The sequence below is a fragment of the Lepidothrix coronata genome, unplaced genomic scaffold (genome assembly GCF_001604755.1).
Source record: "Lepidothrix coronata isolate B3197 unplaced genomic scaffold, Lepidothrix_coronata-1.0 Scaffold19, whole genome shotgun sequence".
In the NCBI taxonomy this organism is placed as follows: Eukaryota; Metazoa; Chordata; class Aves; order Passeriformes; family Pipridae; genus Lepidothrix; species Lepidothrix coronata.
In genome coordinates, this window is record NW_016690199.1 from 4,614,060 (window position 1) to 4,633,284 (window position 19,225).

Here is a 19,225-nt window from a genome sequence, read left to right on the forward strand (position 1 = left end):
TGTGGGGTCTCTGCCATGTGATAGCCAAGTTATGAATGAATCTCTCTTTCACAGCTTTTGGAATCTTGGTTTGGGTTGAAGAAAGAGATGAACTGGATAGTTACAGAAGCCTAAGGAGGCAAAACAATATTTATTAGCCTGACTGGCAGCACTTTTCAGCATACTGACAGCTTACTTGTGTCTAATGTGTTTTTTTAGCCAGAACAGCAAGGGAGGATCTTCAAGGGAAATAATGATGTCACTTTGCAGGTGCATATAAGGCCTGATGAACAACACAGAAGAAACCATAAAACCACCTGTTAAGCACATGGAGAGTAGAAACAGGTGGAAAGGACCAATTTGACATCAGTTTCTTGATAGAGAGTGAAAAATGATAGGCAACAAGATTACAGTTCCAGTGAGGAAGTGAAGGCAAATAAATTGTGCTTATCAGGGCTGATGCAGAAAGGCAACACGGTCAAGGCCGTGGCATGAAGAATGAATTTTGCTGTGGTAGTCATCATGAGAGAAAAAGGCACACCAGTGAAAAGCTGGGAAACGGAATAGGCCAGTTACCAAACTCTGAGAGTTTTAGCTGGACCACTTGATGGAAAAAACCCCCAGAACTCTCTCTGTCTTACACATGGTACAGGAAAACTAGAGATAGATCTGAGACACGGTGGTTGGTGTCACAGATGCTTCTCCTACAGCTCACAGTGATGGGTACTTCTGTGTTATGATGAATGAAATCCAGGGAGTCATTGGAGAAACATGACTAAGGACTGTGTTACAGCCCTGTGAAACTTGAACTGACAGCTGTGCACTCATAAGAGTCAACTGAAGATTGTCAACATTTCATCTTGCTTAGCAAGAGATCAGGTCTAGATAGATAAAACTGTGTCATCTCTGTGAATGATGCCTGTTGAAATTTCGGAGGTGACATTATTCAGCTGTAGAAGAGATGAGATAATAAGCGAAGAAAAAATCGTGTAGGTTTATCCCTGTTTTCTACCTCCTTGAGAAACTGCAGGGATTATGAAGCGTGCCCTTTAAATAATACAGGGAGTATGGTTTGAAGAGGGAATGGAAAAAGGGGAGATGACATACCAAGAGGAATGTGTACAACTATTTGAGAAGCATCTGTTGGGCAGGGAAGATTTGGGTAGAGCTCTGATTCCAAGTCTTTCCTAGAAAGGGGATGTCTGTAAGCTGAGAAATGAGTGAGATGATGGAGTAGTTTCAAAGGCAGGTTGTGAGGTTTGCTGTAGCTTATCTGGCATGGAAAAGACCTGAACTGTGAAGGGATACACTAGATTTTGTGAGGAGGCTAAAAAAAAAAAAAAGAGTGAAAAGAGATGAGAATTCATGAAAATTGGAATAAAACCATTGATTTAAGTAGCAGGAGCCATAGAGGGGAGTAGCAGACAGGTAACACCCATGTGTGGGGTGAGGAGAAGGAGGGAAATGTAAGATTTGGAGCTTGATGTTCCTTGTGGAAAAAATACATAATTTAAAAACCCTGAGGTAACTCGCTCTTGAGTGTTAGGTTGATCCTTTTGTGTAACGTTATGTTCAGGTATTAAAAGTTGTGAATGGTTGAATTGAGAGATTACCAAAGAAATGTTACAATGATCATGATCATGCATTTTATACAGCTGTTCCTATTTAGGAATCAATTTTTTTAAAAAAATCAAAGGACTTACCAGTTCTGTGTCCTAATCTTTGACTAAGGATTTTTTTTTCATAAAGCTGATTTAGTTCAGTGTACTGTGTATTTCATGCACGTGTTTCAAATTTCCAGGCTCCATCAATGCTTCTTTGTATGTTATTGCTATAAAATACCTCTGATTCTTATTCCATAAATAGGGACAGCTATGACACTGACTTGAAAATCCAATTAATATTGCAATATATTAATTTTCAATATTTTGAATCTTCTTGTGTATGTTTCAGGACATTTGTTTCGCAGCACAGTGTTTCAGTTCCTTTGGTATTACTCAGACAACCTGTTAAAAATAGATCCTTACTCAATCAAGTTTCCTTGAGGAGTATTATGACAATAGTTGGCTACAGCACCTTGCTTCCTCATTAGCAAGATACCTTTCCCTGGGCTGAAACTGTGACACACAGCTTTGCAGGGACAATACTGGAACACTCTGAGCTGAGGGAATCAAGTGGTGTGATTGACGCACAACAAACTTTGGCCTGGTCTTGCCAAGGGGCCTTGGAGTTTATGCAGCGCTTGAGATCTGAATTTATGGAGAATTGACTGAGATACATAGAATAACTCACGCCTCCAAGGCTTTTCTTTCTTTGTCAGCCTGTCTGCGGAAGCAGACAGATAATCGTGAAGACATGGAATAACTTTTCTGGGCCAGTGTTACTTTTACAGCAATAAAAAAATAAAAACTTGGAAACTGTAAAATGACGTGGCATTAAGCTGTTCCCTTTATCCTCTCACGCCAGGATAACAGGTCTTTCACACAAATGATTAAGAGACAGTATGCATCATATCATGACTTCAGTAAAGCCAAGGTCTCTTGATATGCTCCTAAAGTTTGGGAAGCTTGGGTTTTATTTTGAAATTGCTATCAAGTGTTATGGGGAAACTATTTAGAATAATGGTGTTAATAACTTTCTGTCAAACTGGTGTTGTTTAATTTACTTAATTTACTTACATATTTATATGTTCCTTAAATTTAACTGCAGAGGGGAAAAAAAGAGGAAAAGATGTGTTCTCTATTACCCCTGTGGCTAGAAGAACTAGGGGGTTTAAATAGTGGTAAGGAAAGTTTTAACTAGACTTTAAGAAACTTCCTCTTGAAACAGCGATCCTGGATTTCTGGGGTGGATGGTTGGGGAAGTGGTGGAATTTCCATCATGAAAGCCTTTTCAGAACAGGTTAAACAAGCATCTCTGCAGAGTAATGTAGGTATAGTTGATCCTGCCTGAGGCCAAGAGACTTCATTAGATGACCTCTTAAGGTTTCTTCTAGCCTGTTGGTTTGTGTTCATATATATGACTCTTTCTTCTTAAATATGAGGTCAAATTCCACTACTAGATTCCACATCAGATACTTATTATGTAAAACAATACATACAGTCCACAGCCACTGAATATTGGGACTATGTCTGAATCTTTTGTTGAGGGAAAAATAACATTCTGAGCTGTTTACTGTAGGTGGTTACAGGCACTTTAATTATTGTCTGTTGGCTGCATCCTGTAGCTTCCTCCAGCTTGTACTATAGCTTTTAGTTTGGCTTCCTTAATGGTCCTGATGGAGAAATTCAGGGGTGAATTCTGGTGTATTTACAGTCTTGGCTGCTTTTTGTGTTGAAGTGTAGGTACTTGAAAACTTCAGGATACAGCATGCAAACTTGGCAGGCTGAGGGAGAGTAGGAACATGGACTGAAATAGCCTGGAGGACTGACAGGAGACTGAGAGCTTGAAGCCTGGGCTTTCTTGGAATTTGTCCTGAGTCTACTTCTAAATTAGACAGACTGCTCTCGCTCAGTATCTAGCTGTTATTAATGCAAATCTCCAGTTTGGCTGATGTATGTGTCCCATAGATAAAAGTATTATGAATGTTTTTAAGAATTGCCTATGCAAATTGAAGCACAACTTGTGTTTAAGTGGAGAGTGCTCATTTAATGAAGAGCTTTTAAATAGTTAGGTTTAGTCTTTGTGGTTCAATATGTGATGCCACATTTTATTTATGGGAAAGATCTGGAAGAACTCTCTTAGCAGACAAAGTCACTAATTTTGTCACACTCTTTAGGGACACCTATTAGTGTGGTATCTTTTGCCTTCTAAACATCACGTTATCTCTGTTCCATCCCCATGAGTTTACAGAACAATATTGTGACTACAGATCGAAAATTAAGGTGCAGAGACAATGGATAAAATTATTTGTTTAATTTTAAGTAGGAGCTTAGGGTCAGGTGTCTTTCAGAGGATTTAATGTATCATAGAAATGCTTGTCTTTGAATACAACCTGCAGCTTCTGGTTACTTTGCCAAAGTATGTATTTATTTTCAACATTCAAACACTATGATTTCAAGCATTTGACATAGCCATAGTTCCTTCCCTCACAGCATTATTTTCAAGAACTAAACCATTTCAGCTGAAGCTTTTAAAAAAACCCTGTCAATTCAATGCACTGTCGAAAAAAATCAACACAAAAGACTAAATCTTTGTCAAAGTTACAAGAATCTGAAAACTACCTTGGAATGTGGTAACCAATCATAGGCATACATTTCCATTTGCAAAGGGATTATGAATTTTACCAGTAATCTTGTTGCCTTTTTTTTTTTTTTAATGTTCTGCTGCTTTTTGTTTCATTTCTTTCAGATGATATTAACTGTGTTTCTGAGCAACAATGAACAGATTCTGACAGAAGTTCCAATTACACCAGAAACAACCTGTCGCGATGTAGTGGAGTTCTGCAAAGAGCCTGGAGAGGGGAGCTGCCATCTGGCTGAAGTATGGCGTGGAAATGGTGAGTAAAATGTTCAGTGGAAATGGATGTAAATATGGGAACCAGTTATAAAAAAGCAAGGCTGCCTTTTAAATATTATTTCAAATTGTACTTTTTTTTTTCTTCTTCTAGCAAACTGACACGAAGCATGGTAAATCAATATCTGTAGACATTAATGTAATTCTTCATTTTTATTTTTTTTTCTGTTTTCTTCCTCAGTATGGAGCGCTTGATAAAATGCATGTATAGGAGCTGTTAGTGTTCTTTATTTCTGTTTTTCAAATAGAATGGAGGGTATTTAAATGACAGTAGGGAATCTCAGGATGTTTTCTTACAGTCAGTGGGTGCAGATCATCACCTGCATTCTTTCCAGTTCTGTTTTCTCACTGTTAGGCATGTAAACACAACCTGAAGTTAAGAAAGGGTATAAATTTTTCCTTCTTATCATGAAGAGCAAATGTTCTGCAGGGAGCATTATGCCAGAATGGGACAGTATCTCCAGAATATTCATGAACATTTCCTCTCAAAGATTTGACAGCCTCTCTTGGGGCAGGTAGTAGTGCCCATATCCTATTTGTATTGCAGTGTCATTTCATAGAATAACAGGGCAGGCCATTTTTTTTCAAGAATGTGTCAAAATCCATGTGTAATGGATTCTGTTTCTAGAGGGATTCTTGCAACTGCATGTAGTAGAAGCTTCCAGGTTTTAGTTTATCAATGTATGGATGTAAGTAGACTTGATGGATGGGTGAGGATAATAGTTAGGTATGCTCATGGAATCATAGAATAGGATCAAAGAATGGTTTGGGATGGAAGGGACCTTAAAGATAATCTTGTTCAACTCCCCTGTTCTTATCTCTTAGTTACTGAGGTCACCCTCGTTCAAGCTGTTTTATCATTTGTTCTGGATAAAGACTGATGAGGTCATAACTTGATATTGAATTCTTAAATTTTGCATAGAGGTGTTTTATTTTGGTTGGGGGCTTTTTGTCAGACAAAATAGGCATTATTCAGATGCCTTTGGAGCTTTTACATGTTAGCAATCCAGAATATTTTCCTCCTGGGAAAACTATTCCTCCTCTCTTCTAAAGTGTTCTAAGACTTTGTAAAGGGAAAAGGTGCCTCAAGTAGTAATTTCCTAACTGGATGAAAACTCGGAGTTTAGGCAAGAGGGAGCAGGGGACAGGTTAAGCATGTCTGCAGTTCTAGGAACACAAATTCAATATATGGTTACTTAGAAAATTGTCTTTAAGGATAGAACTTGCAGGAGGGGTAAAACTTTTTCAAACTGGGAATTTAGATAATGGAGAGTGCATGATGCCAAGTGCATCACCAATTTCTAAAATGGGTCTGCAGACTTTTTTTAATGAAACTCAGATATCCTTAATATTTTCCAATCACTTGTCTGTGAAAACCTAACATACTTTTGTTTTCGCAATACTTGGAGGGTGTAGTTCTTAAAAAATGCAGGGAAGAATGTTGTCAACTAGCTTCAAAGGGTGACTGGAAACTGGAAAAGTGATCCACAACATCTTCCAGGAGCACTTATACCTTGCAGCCCTTGGACCTTAGAAGCACAGCTTTTCTATGATAACTTTTAAGATTGAGAAAATATTTTATCTGTGGATGCATTATGTTATTTCTCAAATGTTACATTCCTAAAGCTAAAAGTTTCTATAAAGTGGGAAATAAAACTTATCTAGGAAGTTGTGATGGAGGGACTAAGACTAAATTTTAGGTAACTACCCTGAGAATCATGTCTTTGGTCCCATTAAAGTCAGTGGACATCTGGATATTATGGTGAGTAGAACATGGAGATTACCCGTTTCAGCTGATGGTTGTCTGTTAACTTTGAGCACTGTGTGTCACCCGGTGTCCTGAAGCAGAGACTTACATACAGACACCTAAGTGTAGGAGCAGACTCCTGCCCAGAGCTTCTACTTGTTGTTGGCTCCAAGTTTCTTTTAAAGCTCACACGAAGGTGCAAGAGTCACAAATCTAACTTCACGTGGTAAATTCCCAAGGTGATAACTGTATAGATCTGTTCCGCTGAAAGTGTGGAACAGAAAAGACTAGAGGGAATGAAAGAGAGAATTGAACACTTGCATCTGTTTCTGGATCTTTCAAAGAGGCCTGTACTGTCAGCAAAAAAAGGTGTCCTGCGCCCTGCACACGGGTTTTAAGGTTCTCTGACAGGAATTTCGACACAAGCATTTATTTTGTTGTTCTTAAATGTAGGATAATGTTATAAAATCTGTCACCTCAGCTTCTTGACCCGAAGTCTGGGGTACATAAATTTCTCACTGAAACAGTTTTGGGTTTTGTTTTTTATTAACAGGATGTAAATATGATAACTTTTCCTTCTGCTCTTGGGAGCTAAACTGAGCTCTTTCTGCTGAAGTTTTTAAAAATAATTTTGCTCGGAACAAAGGTCTCATGTAGGAAATAGGAGTCTAAACAGTTACATGAAACAGTTGCAACAATAAAAATCTTTAAACTATGGTTTAAAGAGCTCTCTACCTGTGCTCTTGTGAATGTGCTTAACTCCTCCTTCTTTTCAGGTAGCTACAGCTTCTTTTAGGTAGCCCAGCTGAATAAAGCATGTCTGTTCAAATTCAAAGCATCAGGGCTTGCAGATTGTAGTTTTATTATCAGTACAGATAACATTCTGTCTGCCCAAAAGCTTGTCCATTTCCCAAACTGTATTGATCTGACAAAATACTCTTCCAAAAGTCTCTTCCAGTAATCTTCCTGTTCTGAATGTGTATGTACAGAAAAATGAGAAACACTTCATTTTTATTTTTAGAGGGTGAGAGAGACTCTTTTTCTTCCAGAAAAATGGTATTAAAATCTATGCAGGTTTGGTTCCAAAAATTATGTAAGATTTCTAGAGTTCAGAGGAACATTACAATAACCTAGCTGTTGGAAAACATACTTGTTTATTTATTATTGTAGCTTTTATCTGTTTGTTTTTGTGTGACAAAGAAATGGTTGAAGAGCTTCCCATGAGTTGTAAAGTAGCTTAGATATTCTTTGCATTAAAGTTAAGAAGCTGATTCTTCTCAGAGCTGCATGACCTAAGCATTTGGCTTATTCACATTTGATTTTGGTATTTCATTCCTGTTCCCTCTCCAGTTTCCTGAGATGAGTAATAGCTGAAAAAGTCAATAGCATTCATTCCTGATACATCAGTATACTTTGTACCACCTTGTGCTTTGTCAGTTTGAAGCTTCCTCTTTTTACATAGATTTCTCATACTGTAATAGCAGAAAAAAACACAGAATATTCTTCCTCATTCCCCAGCTATTGCAAATAGCAGTTGGTAAGGAGGTGGAAAGACAGGTGTGATGCCAGGAACTTGTAGTATATGCCGAGAGAAAATGGATTTCAACCTTTAAATCCACCCAGTAGTTCACTTCATTTACATCTGGAATGCCCTTCAGTATTTGGTCATAATTGGTATTCCTCAGTGCAGTGGTAACTTAGAGGCAAGTGGGTGTGAAAGAAATAGTTGCTTACTACAAGTGTGCTTCTGCAAGCTTGGGGGAAAAAGACTCATTCCAGACCTCACAGTGAACTCCCCCACTGTGGAGATAATCCATTACTGTGCATTCTGGTTTCATGTAGAGCAGGCATAAGTGTGTTTATTACACATTTAGCAGGACACTTCTAGTCAGGATAAAAAGAGATTCTGAAGCCTGAAAGTTTAAGTTGTGGATATGTAGTTCCAAGAGAAGGATTTTGCAACTCTTTTCTGAAACGCTGCTGCAGTATCTGTGTTTGTCTTACAGGGTGTTTCATTTCAGAGTACTTAAAACAAGCCCATCCTCAAAACTTTTACTTAAAAGGAAAGGAGTCTAGCTCAGTTCTCAAAAATATTTTAGAATTTTGATCCAACTTAAAATCTAAGGCAGTTTTTGCAAATAAGTATGGGTATATGCATACACCATGGTTTTCCACTTAATCATTAAAACAAATATTCTCTAGATAATGTTTGACATATTAAAGTATAGGGACCCAAGCTGTTTATTATTCTCTACGCTAGTTTTCCTATTTCACCTTTTCTTCATGCTTTTGTACTTAACTAAAAAAAAAGGTTTGAAGTAGTATTGTGAAAACAATTAGTGACAAATATACAGTGCTAAGGATTGGACTTGGTGATCCTTGCGGGTCCCTTCCAACTCAGCATATTCTGTGAAATATGTCTGAAGCTCTAACAATTGGGAAGAGTTTAACTGTAGCATTTCTCTTTGTTTTGTTTTGATTTTGGTTCTTAAAGAACAGAGATTTCGAGAAAATCTCTCTTAGTACTATTATACAGCAAATATAAGATCGTGCTTTCTTCTTGCAGTTTTAATAGATTTAAAGGATTTAAACTGAGGAAAGGAATGGAGACGTAGATTCTCACTATGCCTTGTGTCAAGTGTTAATGTCCATTTCTTCGTCCTTTTTCTTTTCTGGATCTGTCCTGTAGCCAAGTTGCACAGAATGGTTAGTGCTTCTTTATCTTTCATCTGCTTCAGTGATGCTGATGACGCTGTTATTACTTTAACCTGTTTTCTGCCTAATTTAGGGCAACATATCCCAAATTGCTTTTGTAAAAGAACTGCACAAGTAGTAGAAAATGTCTTTGCCATTTCTTTCCATTGCCATGTCTGAAAAATATTAGCCTTAATTATTCGAGGTACATTATGTAAACGAAACCTCCTAGTTTGACTAACTCCTAGGAGTTCATTTGACAAACTCCCATTACTTTTAATGGGAGACCAGCTTAACCAGGAGCAAGGCTGCAGCCACTCCTCACCATTCCAGAATTAGCCCAGCCCTGTTCAGACATCCAGTTTCTTAGTACCTTCTTACCAAGCTTCAGTTCTAGCTGGGTTTACCTAGCAATTTTTCTATTTGGGAGAAATTCCTAAAGATTCATATCTTCTGTGTCCTAAAGTCTCTGAAGTAAACCACTTAAATATTTTTACACTCTGTGATCTTTAGAAGACTCATGCTGCAATTTTAGTGGATATGCTTCAAAGCACTTGAAATCTTACTTTACTTTAGGAGTTGAAAAACCTGAAAATCATGTTTTTAAAATTCCTGCTTAAGAACTGAGTTGTAATAAGCCACTGACCTTCTTCTTGTGTGCTTAAACATTATTGACAATGTTTCTTGGACTCCACTTGAGTGAGGAGCGAGCTGAAGTTAAGAAAATAATTCATTTTTTCTTAAATCCAGGTGTTGTGATTTGTTTGTTTTGCAGTTTTTTTGAAGATAAGTAACCAGTCAGCTGATGAATATAATTAACTTGTGGTTTAAATGACCCTTTCCCATTGAAAGCCACTAGATCTAACTGTGGCTAAATTGTGTTAATCACATACATATTTGAGATGACGTATTTTGAGAAAACACTTTATTGTGTTAAATGCATTGTGAAACAAGTGATAAAAATGTAGTGTTCTGTAGTACAATTAAGTATCCCAAGAATGTTAAGACAGCTATACATTTATGTAGTTCACAATGCATATAACTTTAGGTGAATTTTGTTATATAAAGGTATATTTGTGATGTGGTTTTCCCAAGATTTCCCCAAGATTTCTCTTATATCTTTGAATCATTTTGTCTTCTCATGTCAAATGGGTAAAGTATGAAATGGACAACCTGTTGTTAGTGGTGCTTTTCCTGGTAGGAGTTACTGTGGTTTGGGTTTTGGCAGCCAAGAGCATTTTGCTTTTAACAATGAAGAATGCAAAATTCAGCTTTGGTTTCCACTGAAGTACGATTTTCTTTAGTGGTATTGATTTGACATGGTGCTACATGTAGGAAAGCTAATTAAATATCTTCTACAAAACAGAACAAAATTAAAAAGATGTATTTTAATACTGTGCTTAATATTAGATCTTAAACCGGAGATTTTCTTACCTTAATAAAAACATTTGATAATAAATGCAAGCATAATTATGGAGGCAGTGAAAAACTTCACTTTTTAAATGTATTTTCATTTTGAAATACTGATTATATTACGTGCAGCATCTTAATATATTTTATCAGTTTGGAAGAAATAACTACACTATGTTTTCTGTTTCTTTAGGGAAAAACAAAGATACTGACTGCTGCATGGAATTTAGTCTTTATTTGTTCATTGAGTTGCCAGTAATTCCAGATATAGTGGAATTTAGTGTCTAGCATAGTGTACTGGAGTGGGAGCACCTGCTCAAGTTCTTTGGAGACGAAATGTCAATATAATGATAAGGCTTCTAGGCTGAGTGGAAACCCAGCAGTTCAAACTGAATGAATCACTTTAATAATAGAACAAAATACCCATCTGGTGGTGATGGGGAGCAGAGTTGCTATTTTCTAAATTAGGGTTCCTAAACACTGATATTTTTTTGTCTGGTGTTGCAAAGTGTTTATGTACTGCTGTGGAACACTGAGCTGTGTCACAGTAACAAGCCAGCTTTTAGTAACCGTGCAACTGCTCTCTGTTGCTACCTGTTTCTTTGACTTTGCATAAGGCAAAATACATTGGATCGATTCAATTGCTACCCAAAAGGATATTCTGATCCTTAATGAGAGTTTTGTATAATTTTGCTTAATTTAAAGGAGTTCTAACAAGTTTTGTTTTGGTCCTGTGCTCTTAGAACGTCCCATACCCTTCGATCACATGATGTATGACCACCTACAGAAATGGGGTCCCCGCAGGGAAGAGGTGAAATTTTTTCTTCGTCATGAGGAGTCACCAGCTGAAAGCAATGAACAGAGTAAGTACAGTCATCCTGTAGTGTTGTTACCAAAACATATTCCAAAGATTTCTGAAGTGAGTTTGGTTATCAGTTCTTTCAGTGAGGTTCAATAACTGCATGCAATACAACTTCCTTGTACCAAAGCCATTTTGAACCTTCCTCAGTGGCACATTTATTCTTATTCTCTTTCTTTCTCTAGAATAATTTCTACCAGTCTGCTTAGTAATAGTAAGATCAGTTTCTCTTCTGATCCTAATTTTGATCCAAAAATTTTGGTGGGTATAGAGACTTGAGGCAGTTTTTTCCTGTTGAAAGAAAGTCCCTACATTTTTAGAGGTTGGGATTATTCTTTTTGACCTCATGTTCTTTCAGTTGCACCAGAGAGAGACTTGTAAACTCCTTTGGCTCCCTTAGAAACTCAAGTCTTCTTTACAGGCATCATTGGCAGAGGTTTCAGTGCCTTTACTTTTCAGTACTTCATGAAGGTATATTTAATAGTGGTGATAATTTGCATCTTGAAAAATCACTGCTCTGCTTGGTTCTACAGGACAAGTGTTTATAGTAAACAGTGCCCTATTCAGTGAGCTTTCTTAAAAAGACCAGAATGAAAAAATAGAAGGGTTTGAGTTTTCTAAACTTACTAGTGAAGACTGCACTTGATTTGTGAAAAGGGTTCTGAGGCTGGGCATTATATACTTAATAGCTGTCAGACTGTCTGAAGGACAGGAAAGGTGTCTCAGTGAGATGTGTGTTTGCATGCTCAGATTATCCTTACTCATTCAGCTAATCTGACTACTTCTAACAACAGGATTTCAAGTCTTGGCTGACTCCTTATTGCTTTCAGCTGAGGTTTCTTCTCTTATTTTTAAGTTGTTCCTGCTTGTTTCGAATTCAGAAGTAGCAAGCCCAAAAATGTATGAGGAATTTTGTGTTAATTAGGTACTTCAGAAAATTTTCTGTCATCTTTTGGGCAATGCAAATATAAAGTATGTTAAGAAATTTAAGATACACCTGAAGCCACGGAGTTTCATGTACAAAGAAAATGTTGCTTGTGAACCATGCGTGCACAGCTCATTCATTTGTCACTGACCTGTGGATCAATTTGTAGATTACAGTTGTTTATAACTTTAGAAATTATAATGTTAATGTATTAAATTGAAGCTATGGCTTCATGTGGATGCAGAATATGAAATTTGAGCAGTCACGCTCACTACACTGCTCTTCATGACATATTGCCTAAGTAGAAGTCAGGAAGGTAGAGCTGCATGTCTGTACTTTTAACTGAGAAAGTCTGTGAAGTAAATGCTTTATTTCTGCTGATTTCTGCTGATTTATTTCTGCTGATAACCAGATAGGAAAGAGTTGGAACTGGCAGAATAAAAATTCACAGATAAAAGTGTCATGTAAATTCTTGAACAGAACTGGTTGTACATTCAAGAACAGATTCAAGAGTAAAACCCATTTATGTTGAAAACTGAACTTTGCACTAAGAATGATACTTTACTTTTAGGTGGCCGTCAAGCCCAAAATCAAAGAAATGGCATAAATATACCTGTGGAGAAACGTACAGAGAATGGGGTATGTAATAAGTCCTAAAGGTTTGGATCAATGCCACTCAAATACTTAATGCTTTAAAAATTACTACTTTTCAAGATGTTATGGTGGGAACTGGTGAAAAAATATCTTGTTCTATTTTGATTGTTTGTTTTTGTTATAAATTGAATGGGACAATGTCTTTTTCATCAACTACTCAAAATTTTCTGTCTAGAAAGAAATCCATGTATGTGATGTGAGAAGCTTCAGAATCTTATTAATTACTGAATGTTCTAATCTGTTTTATTTATTCTGTTTGAAGAAAAAAACAACTATGTTGTTTTTTCATGCTAGTATTGCCTCTCCAGACATCTTTTCTTGTTTGATTTTTCTCACTGGTCTCTTCATGGCATTGCCTCATATGTTAAAACATGAAAATGTATCTAGGGATTGGGATGTTTTCAGATGCTTGTAGAAGAACTTGCTTACCCCTCAGAGCCGTTTCTTTATACTGTTTTTTATGAACTTGGCTCATTTCTATGCCTGTTTTTTTAGCTAAAATATAACTCAGTTTCTAATTTAAAACACATATTACGTAGCATAGGCAACCTGTGAATCCTGGTTTGAACACTGTCTCTTTTACAAGTAAAACATAGGAAATCTCTTTCAAAATTACCATGACTTAAAGTCCTTCCACTCCTGAGCTGAAACTCCCCCTAATTTCTCCTCTCTTGTCTCGTCCTCAGTACTAATGAAGACTCTGCAGACCATAGTCTGCTCTCATTTGCTCAGGGCCATTCTGCTGCCTTTACTGAAGCACTGTAGCTATATTTTGCTATTTTTGAACATTTTTAAATTTCAATAAAAGCACTTGAGGTCACCAATTAATAGTTATATTGTCTCTATGAAACACTGTCAATTTTCAAATGTGCATATGGCTGTTTCTCAGGGAAAACACTGCTTAAAAGGTGTAAAAGCAAACAAATCAGGTTTTTCAAGCTGAGAGGTCTTAAATAAAAAAGATAACTAAAATGTTAAAAACAATTGTGCAGATTCAACAATTCTGTGCATTGCCCGATAATGAACATCTAAAATTCACAGACACGCTCATGTAGCAACAAAGTTGTTTAGTCAGTTTGCAGGTCTTTGCAGCTTGTTTTGTGTATGGCTTGTGGGCCCCGTGGAAGGAATTTTTTCCCCTATTCAAAGCAGTTAATCATGTATTGCTTTCTACGTTCCTTTTCTGTAGAGAACACTGGCTGATACCCTCTGCTGCAGGGATCCGTTTATCCTGCTTCCATTGTCATATTGACAATGTAGTGAGATCATAGTGCTGTAAAGTGCTGGGGGGACATAACTCTTTCATGACCTCCCCTGATCTATTCCTCCATGTAGGTTGTAGCATATATACTACATTAGAGACATAATATTTTTAGGAAATTAGGACTAGCATGTGCAGAATGCCTTACAATCTCCCTTCTTGGCAGCACTGAGTTATAGTAACATGGCTTTGTATTTAATTCAATTTGCTGTGAACTTCTATGGGTAAAGCTTAGACCTAGTAACTTGAATAACACTGCTATCTTCATGCCATTCAATACATGTTATTTTTTTTTAATCCCAAACAGTTGGCCACAAAATTAAAATTTGTTAGGGAACTGATCACTTTAAAAAGGACTTTTACCAGGTTTAGGAAATTATTAAAATACAAGAAAGACAAAAACCTGAAGGTGCTATAATAATGTAAAACTGTGGTGGGTTTTGTGCCTGAAATGGTACAAATTATGTTTTGGAAGTGTTTAAAACTAAGATTTTTAATTGTGCTAAGTTTTAAATCAGAGGGGGAGGGGGAAAAAGAGGTGGCTTCAGGATCAAGGATTTAATCAGCTTACACTTACGTAATGCATTAGGCTTATTCATTGTTACTGGCATGCTGAATGTTAGACTAGCACTAAAATCAACACAAACCAATGGAACATTGAAGACAGCTCAAATCTTATCAAATACTCTGCATTCAGGTATATTTTTATTATGCTTTAATGATGAAATAGTTGATTTTTACTTAATATCTGGTTAGAGCTGCAAGTGTGACATACATAGAAAACTTTAAGATGAATATTTGCTTTGATTGAATCAATAGTCTTGGAAAAAATGATGGGCAATCTATTTGGAATTAAAATTGGATGACTCTATTAATTGGCATTTTGTCATATGCAGTAGGATTTTTTGTTCCTTGAAACTATATGTGCTTGATCAGCAATTATTTAAATAGTGGTTAGCTTAAAATCACATTATGTAAATGCTGAAATTTTATTAGATTATCTTCCAAGTTAAAAATAGAATAGCCTAAGTTGCTTCCAATGGTGAAACATGTTGCTGTAAAAAGAATACTTACACCTGTAAGTGTTCATCTGAGAGCTTTGCATTCTGCATAACAAAATCTAAAGGAAAAACTATGCAGGATTTCGTAAATTGACAAGTTCTCTTATTCCTGAGGTAACCTTTTGGGGTTGGCTTTTTGTTTACAACTTCTTGGAAATGGAATTATGGTGTAATCAGGACCTGAGCTCTTTCTGCTGCTATACAAAGGTATAGATATGTGAAGATAAGACTTGCATAACTAAACATTTCCTTTTACCAGGGAGATTGGTCAGTAGGAAGGTTTCTCTTCTCTGAGAACAGCTGCTTCTTCCTTCTCTTCCTTTCTTTTGCTTGTGTAACTGAGTCAGTTGGATCTGAACACAAGCTGTAACAAGGGAGATTCTAAATAAATACGGGGGGAAGTGTTTTCTCATTGAGAGTAACGGATATTGGAAAAGACAGGCTGGAGTCTGTGGAATCTCTGCCTAGCTGAATGAAGTCCTGAGCAGTCTGAACTGCTCCAATCAGGGCTTATTGAACCGGGAGACTTACAGAGGCTCCTTTCTACCTAAATTATTCTTTGATTCTGTAATCAGTGGCCATGAAACAGTGGTCATGCAGTGCTGGGTCTTGTTTGCTTCCAGATGTCCTATCATGATCCAGACTTCATTCCATAGAAGCAGCAGCAGTTTGAGAGCAGCGAGGCAGAGCAAATATAGGTGTAACCACTGGGGGTCAGTGGCAGACAGGAGAGGGACTGGGGAGCCCCATCCTGGTGCAGCCACCGGCCATGGACAGGAGAAGTGGATCAGATGTGCTTAAGGGAAGTCCCAGAAAGAGCACTGACCCGGTGATGACATTTGTACAGATGAAAAGGTAATCAGATAACCAGAAATGTATTAGAGATGAGAAAACAGGAAAGCAGATGTAGCTCGGGGGGAAAAAAGGATGGGGTACAGGGACACATTGGAAGTCACATATATTGGACTGAATAAAAGTAGATTAGTGTAATGAAAACTGTATATGAAGAAATATTTGTTTGCTGTAGTTGTTTGGTTTAAATTAAATTTTATACTTGGTAACTTACTTGGGGAGTATAAAATGTCAGTTTGTGGTCTTCTGTACCATTTTCTTCTAAAGTTATTATTGCTGTTTCTAATATTAAAATTGCTCCCTCAGTTTAGAAAGACTGATATCAATAAGGTTTTTTCTTAATGGATGTTGACTGAAGCCCTTGCCAAGAAGTGCAAAATGGAACCTCCTTTTATCTCTCACTATGAAATTTGTGTTAATATTAGCGTAAAAAACTCATGTACAGGAAGAAAACTTCACCATCATCCCAAACTGTAGACACATGGTCCTGAAAATTTTCTTAATCTTGAAGCTGTGACCAATAGATGAAGTTGAGAATTAAAATTTTGTGCTGATTAGATAACAGAACTGATCTTCACTATTTCTGTTGAAGTGTCTCAAATCAGGCTTTTTGTAAAAACTTTACAACACGTAGTCCAACTGTTTTGGCATCAGGAGACTCAGATACTGAGGGAATTCTTAGAAAAATTCCACTAACAGGTGGGCTAAAACTTCTACATGTATGTACATGCAAAGCAGTTTTTCATAATACTGATTTCATTTAGGATAGTGAATGGTTGCTGATGGAGAGTGAATACTATCTCTTGCAGCCTCTGTATTCCATTCCATCATGACAGTAGTAAAGCTACACTGATTTTGAGTGCCTGTTGTATGGCTTGTCAAATTCTAGGCTTAGAGTTTAAATAGATTTACATGTGGTACCAAAACCTAGTGTAGAATTGTCTATTGTTCATTATTTTTAATAATTTGATCCATACAAGCGTAACCAGTTAAAAAGGCATTAAACATCTAATGTACATTTTGTTAGGGGTGGGGGAACCATTTACAAGTATACTTGCACATGCAAAATAATAATAGGTTTCCTTAACCTGTCAGGTGAAGATATAAAAAAATCTAATTGTGAGGGAAAAGGCAAACAAATTACATTTTAACAGAGGTAGTAACCTCAAGAGATGAGAAGTACATTATATGTACTTGCTTGAAGTTTCTCATTTGAAATATTGAAGGATAAAGAGCTTAGTCTGGATAGAAGTTGTTCTTCAAAGCTGAGCTGCAAATTCAATTTAATATAAGCTTGTAAGTATTAAGTACTTTCTGTTTGTAACATTTAACAATGTGCCTGGAAGAGGCTGCCATTCACATAAGACAGGTTTTAATCAAATTTGTTCAAAATGAATAAATAACTCTGTCACTCTTGAAGTCTAGATTCTGAGGACTCATAGCAAAGTATAAGCACGTAATTCCATTAAAAAAAATTAAAACAATTTAGGCACAAGGAATTTCAACAGTTTGCAGAAAAATATTTTGTTTCTGAAGAAGTTTTCATGTAGGCTTCCTGGAACATTTTGACCTCCTAATAAAAGCGTAATTAAATCAGATCCAAGTTTCCTTAATTTGCTGCTGCAACTTTCTCTGTTGCTTTTGTTAAAAAGACAAAAAATTATTTTATTTGCCACTTTTACTGTCAAAGGTGTTCCCTCATCTAAGACATCCATCCCTGAAATTATGTTTACCTGTCAGAGAGAGGAGCCTTTCTGCCCCTACAGCAGCCTTCTGCACTATCACATTCCTAGTTCAATTCTGAGGTCACCTTAATAGAGTTCGGATTCTCCGCAGACTGATACAGTTCTTTGTCTGTCTGAAGCATTTTCCAGACAGCTGGCAGTATTTTGCTCTTCGGAAAAATAGAAAAACTAATCCAACTAAAGGATTTAAGGGAAAAAAATTAAATTAGGAAGTAAAAAAAAAAAAAATTAGTCTAAAGCTAATTTTAATGTATACAAATAGGTTTAGAATCCTTGCTGGACTAGAAATCCCAGTCTGTTCACACCTCAGTAAAGGATAGTTATGTATGGGAGCCTCTCTACAAGACTAATAATTGTGTGATCCCATAGAAAGAACTTCTGTGAAATTGTAGGGAATTCAAATGCTTCTGACCTCTTACCTCACTCTGAGGCCTCTTTTTAAACTTTTTAGGCAGAATCACATCCTTCTTGGATTTGGAATGTCATGAAAAGTGTTTTGACATGTCCTGTGCAATCTCAAATATATTTCAGTCCATAATGGACAACGTTACTAGATGCTTAAATTTTATGAGAATAACTTCATAAGTTCCATCACACTTGCTCTGTGATTATTTTCCTGTTACAAGTTTACTTATGATAGCATTAGTTTTTGACTAATATTCACTCTTAACATCTGATTTAATTTGCTTTGAGGAGTGTAAGGGTTGTTTGAACAATCAGGACCAGGAAACATTCTTGGAACCCCCTCGGAACATTGTGAAAGGACTGTTTTCCTCCATGTTTTCTCCATGTATTTACCTAATTTCTAATCTCTGTCACTCTAGATACCAGATATCTATCTAGATGGCCATGGATATGAGAGATACAATATACAGACTTGTATATTGTACACTTATTGGCTTATATACACTCACTTGTAGTATACAGGTTTTGTAGTTCTGCTGCTCTTGTGGGCATCCATGAGAGTTCTGTTCAAGTTACAGGTACTAAATATGTGGTTTTCTAGTCCATAATAGCCAACAGATGGCTTCCCATTTTGTGAAGGAGGAAAGACCTAAACTGCACCATTTACTCATCTACACCTTTAGTTCCCGTGGTGTGACTCCTGGGGATGCACAGGATCAGGAGCTGGACTTGATGATTGTTTTGAGTCCCTTCCAACTCTGCATATTCTGTGATTTTTACAGGTCTGACTTTGATTTTCCTCAGTCACGGCTTTGCAGTTTTACAGCAATACCTAGTTGCAGATATCCATGGAAGGAGGAGGATGAGAAGTCCTGTGTGTTTGTTTGTTTAACCTCTAGCTATGGTATTTATTTTCGTATGTTTGTATTGTGAACATGGAGCAATACAATTCACCATTTTCCCTAGATTTCCAACTAAATGAAGCATATGGAGAATTGCCTCCAGTTGTCACTGCACATAGAGATCCTGAGCTGCTTGGCCCTTACATAAAGTTAGAACAGTTTAGAATAAACGAGTGTTTCAGCCTGACACATAACATTATACACATTAGCTCATAA

At 36.8% G+C, this 19,225-nt stretch overlaps 1 protein-coding gene across 7 annotated transcripts in view; it reads left to right on the top strand.

Moving 5' to 3' along the window:
* The window catches only part of PPP1R13B (protein phosphatase 1 regulatory subunit 13B), a 69,544-nt gene that overhangs the window by 21,104 nt on the left and 29,215 nt on the right, over positions 1 to 19,225 (top strand). For all 7 annotated transcript variants that reach the window (XM_017807504.1, XM_017807505.1, XM_017807506.1 and 4 more), the window contains exons 2-4: positions 4,330 to 4,477; positions 11,089 to 11,208; positions 12,701 to 12,768. In XM_017807504.1, the coding sequence (XP_017662993.1) occupies positions 4,330 to 4,477; positions 11,089 to 11,208; positions 12,701 to 12,768 (336 nt within the window). The remainder of the gene's footprint in view (positions 1 to 4,329; positions 4,478 to 11,088; positions 11,209 to 12,700; positions 12,769 to 19,225) is intronic.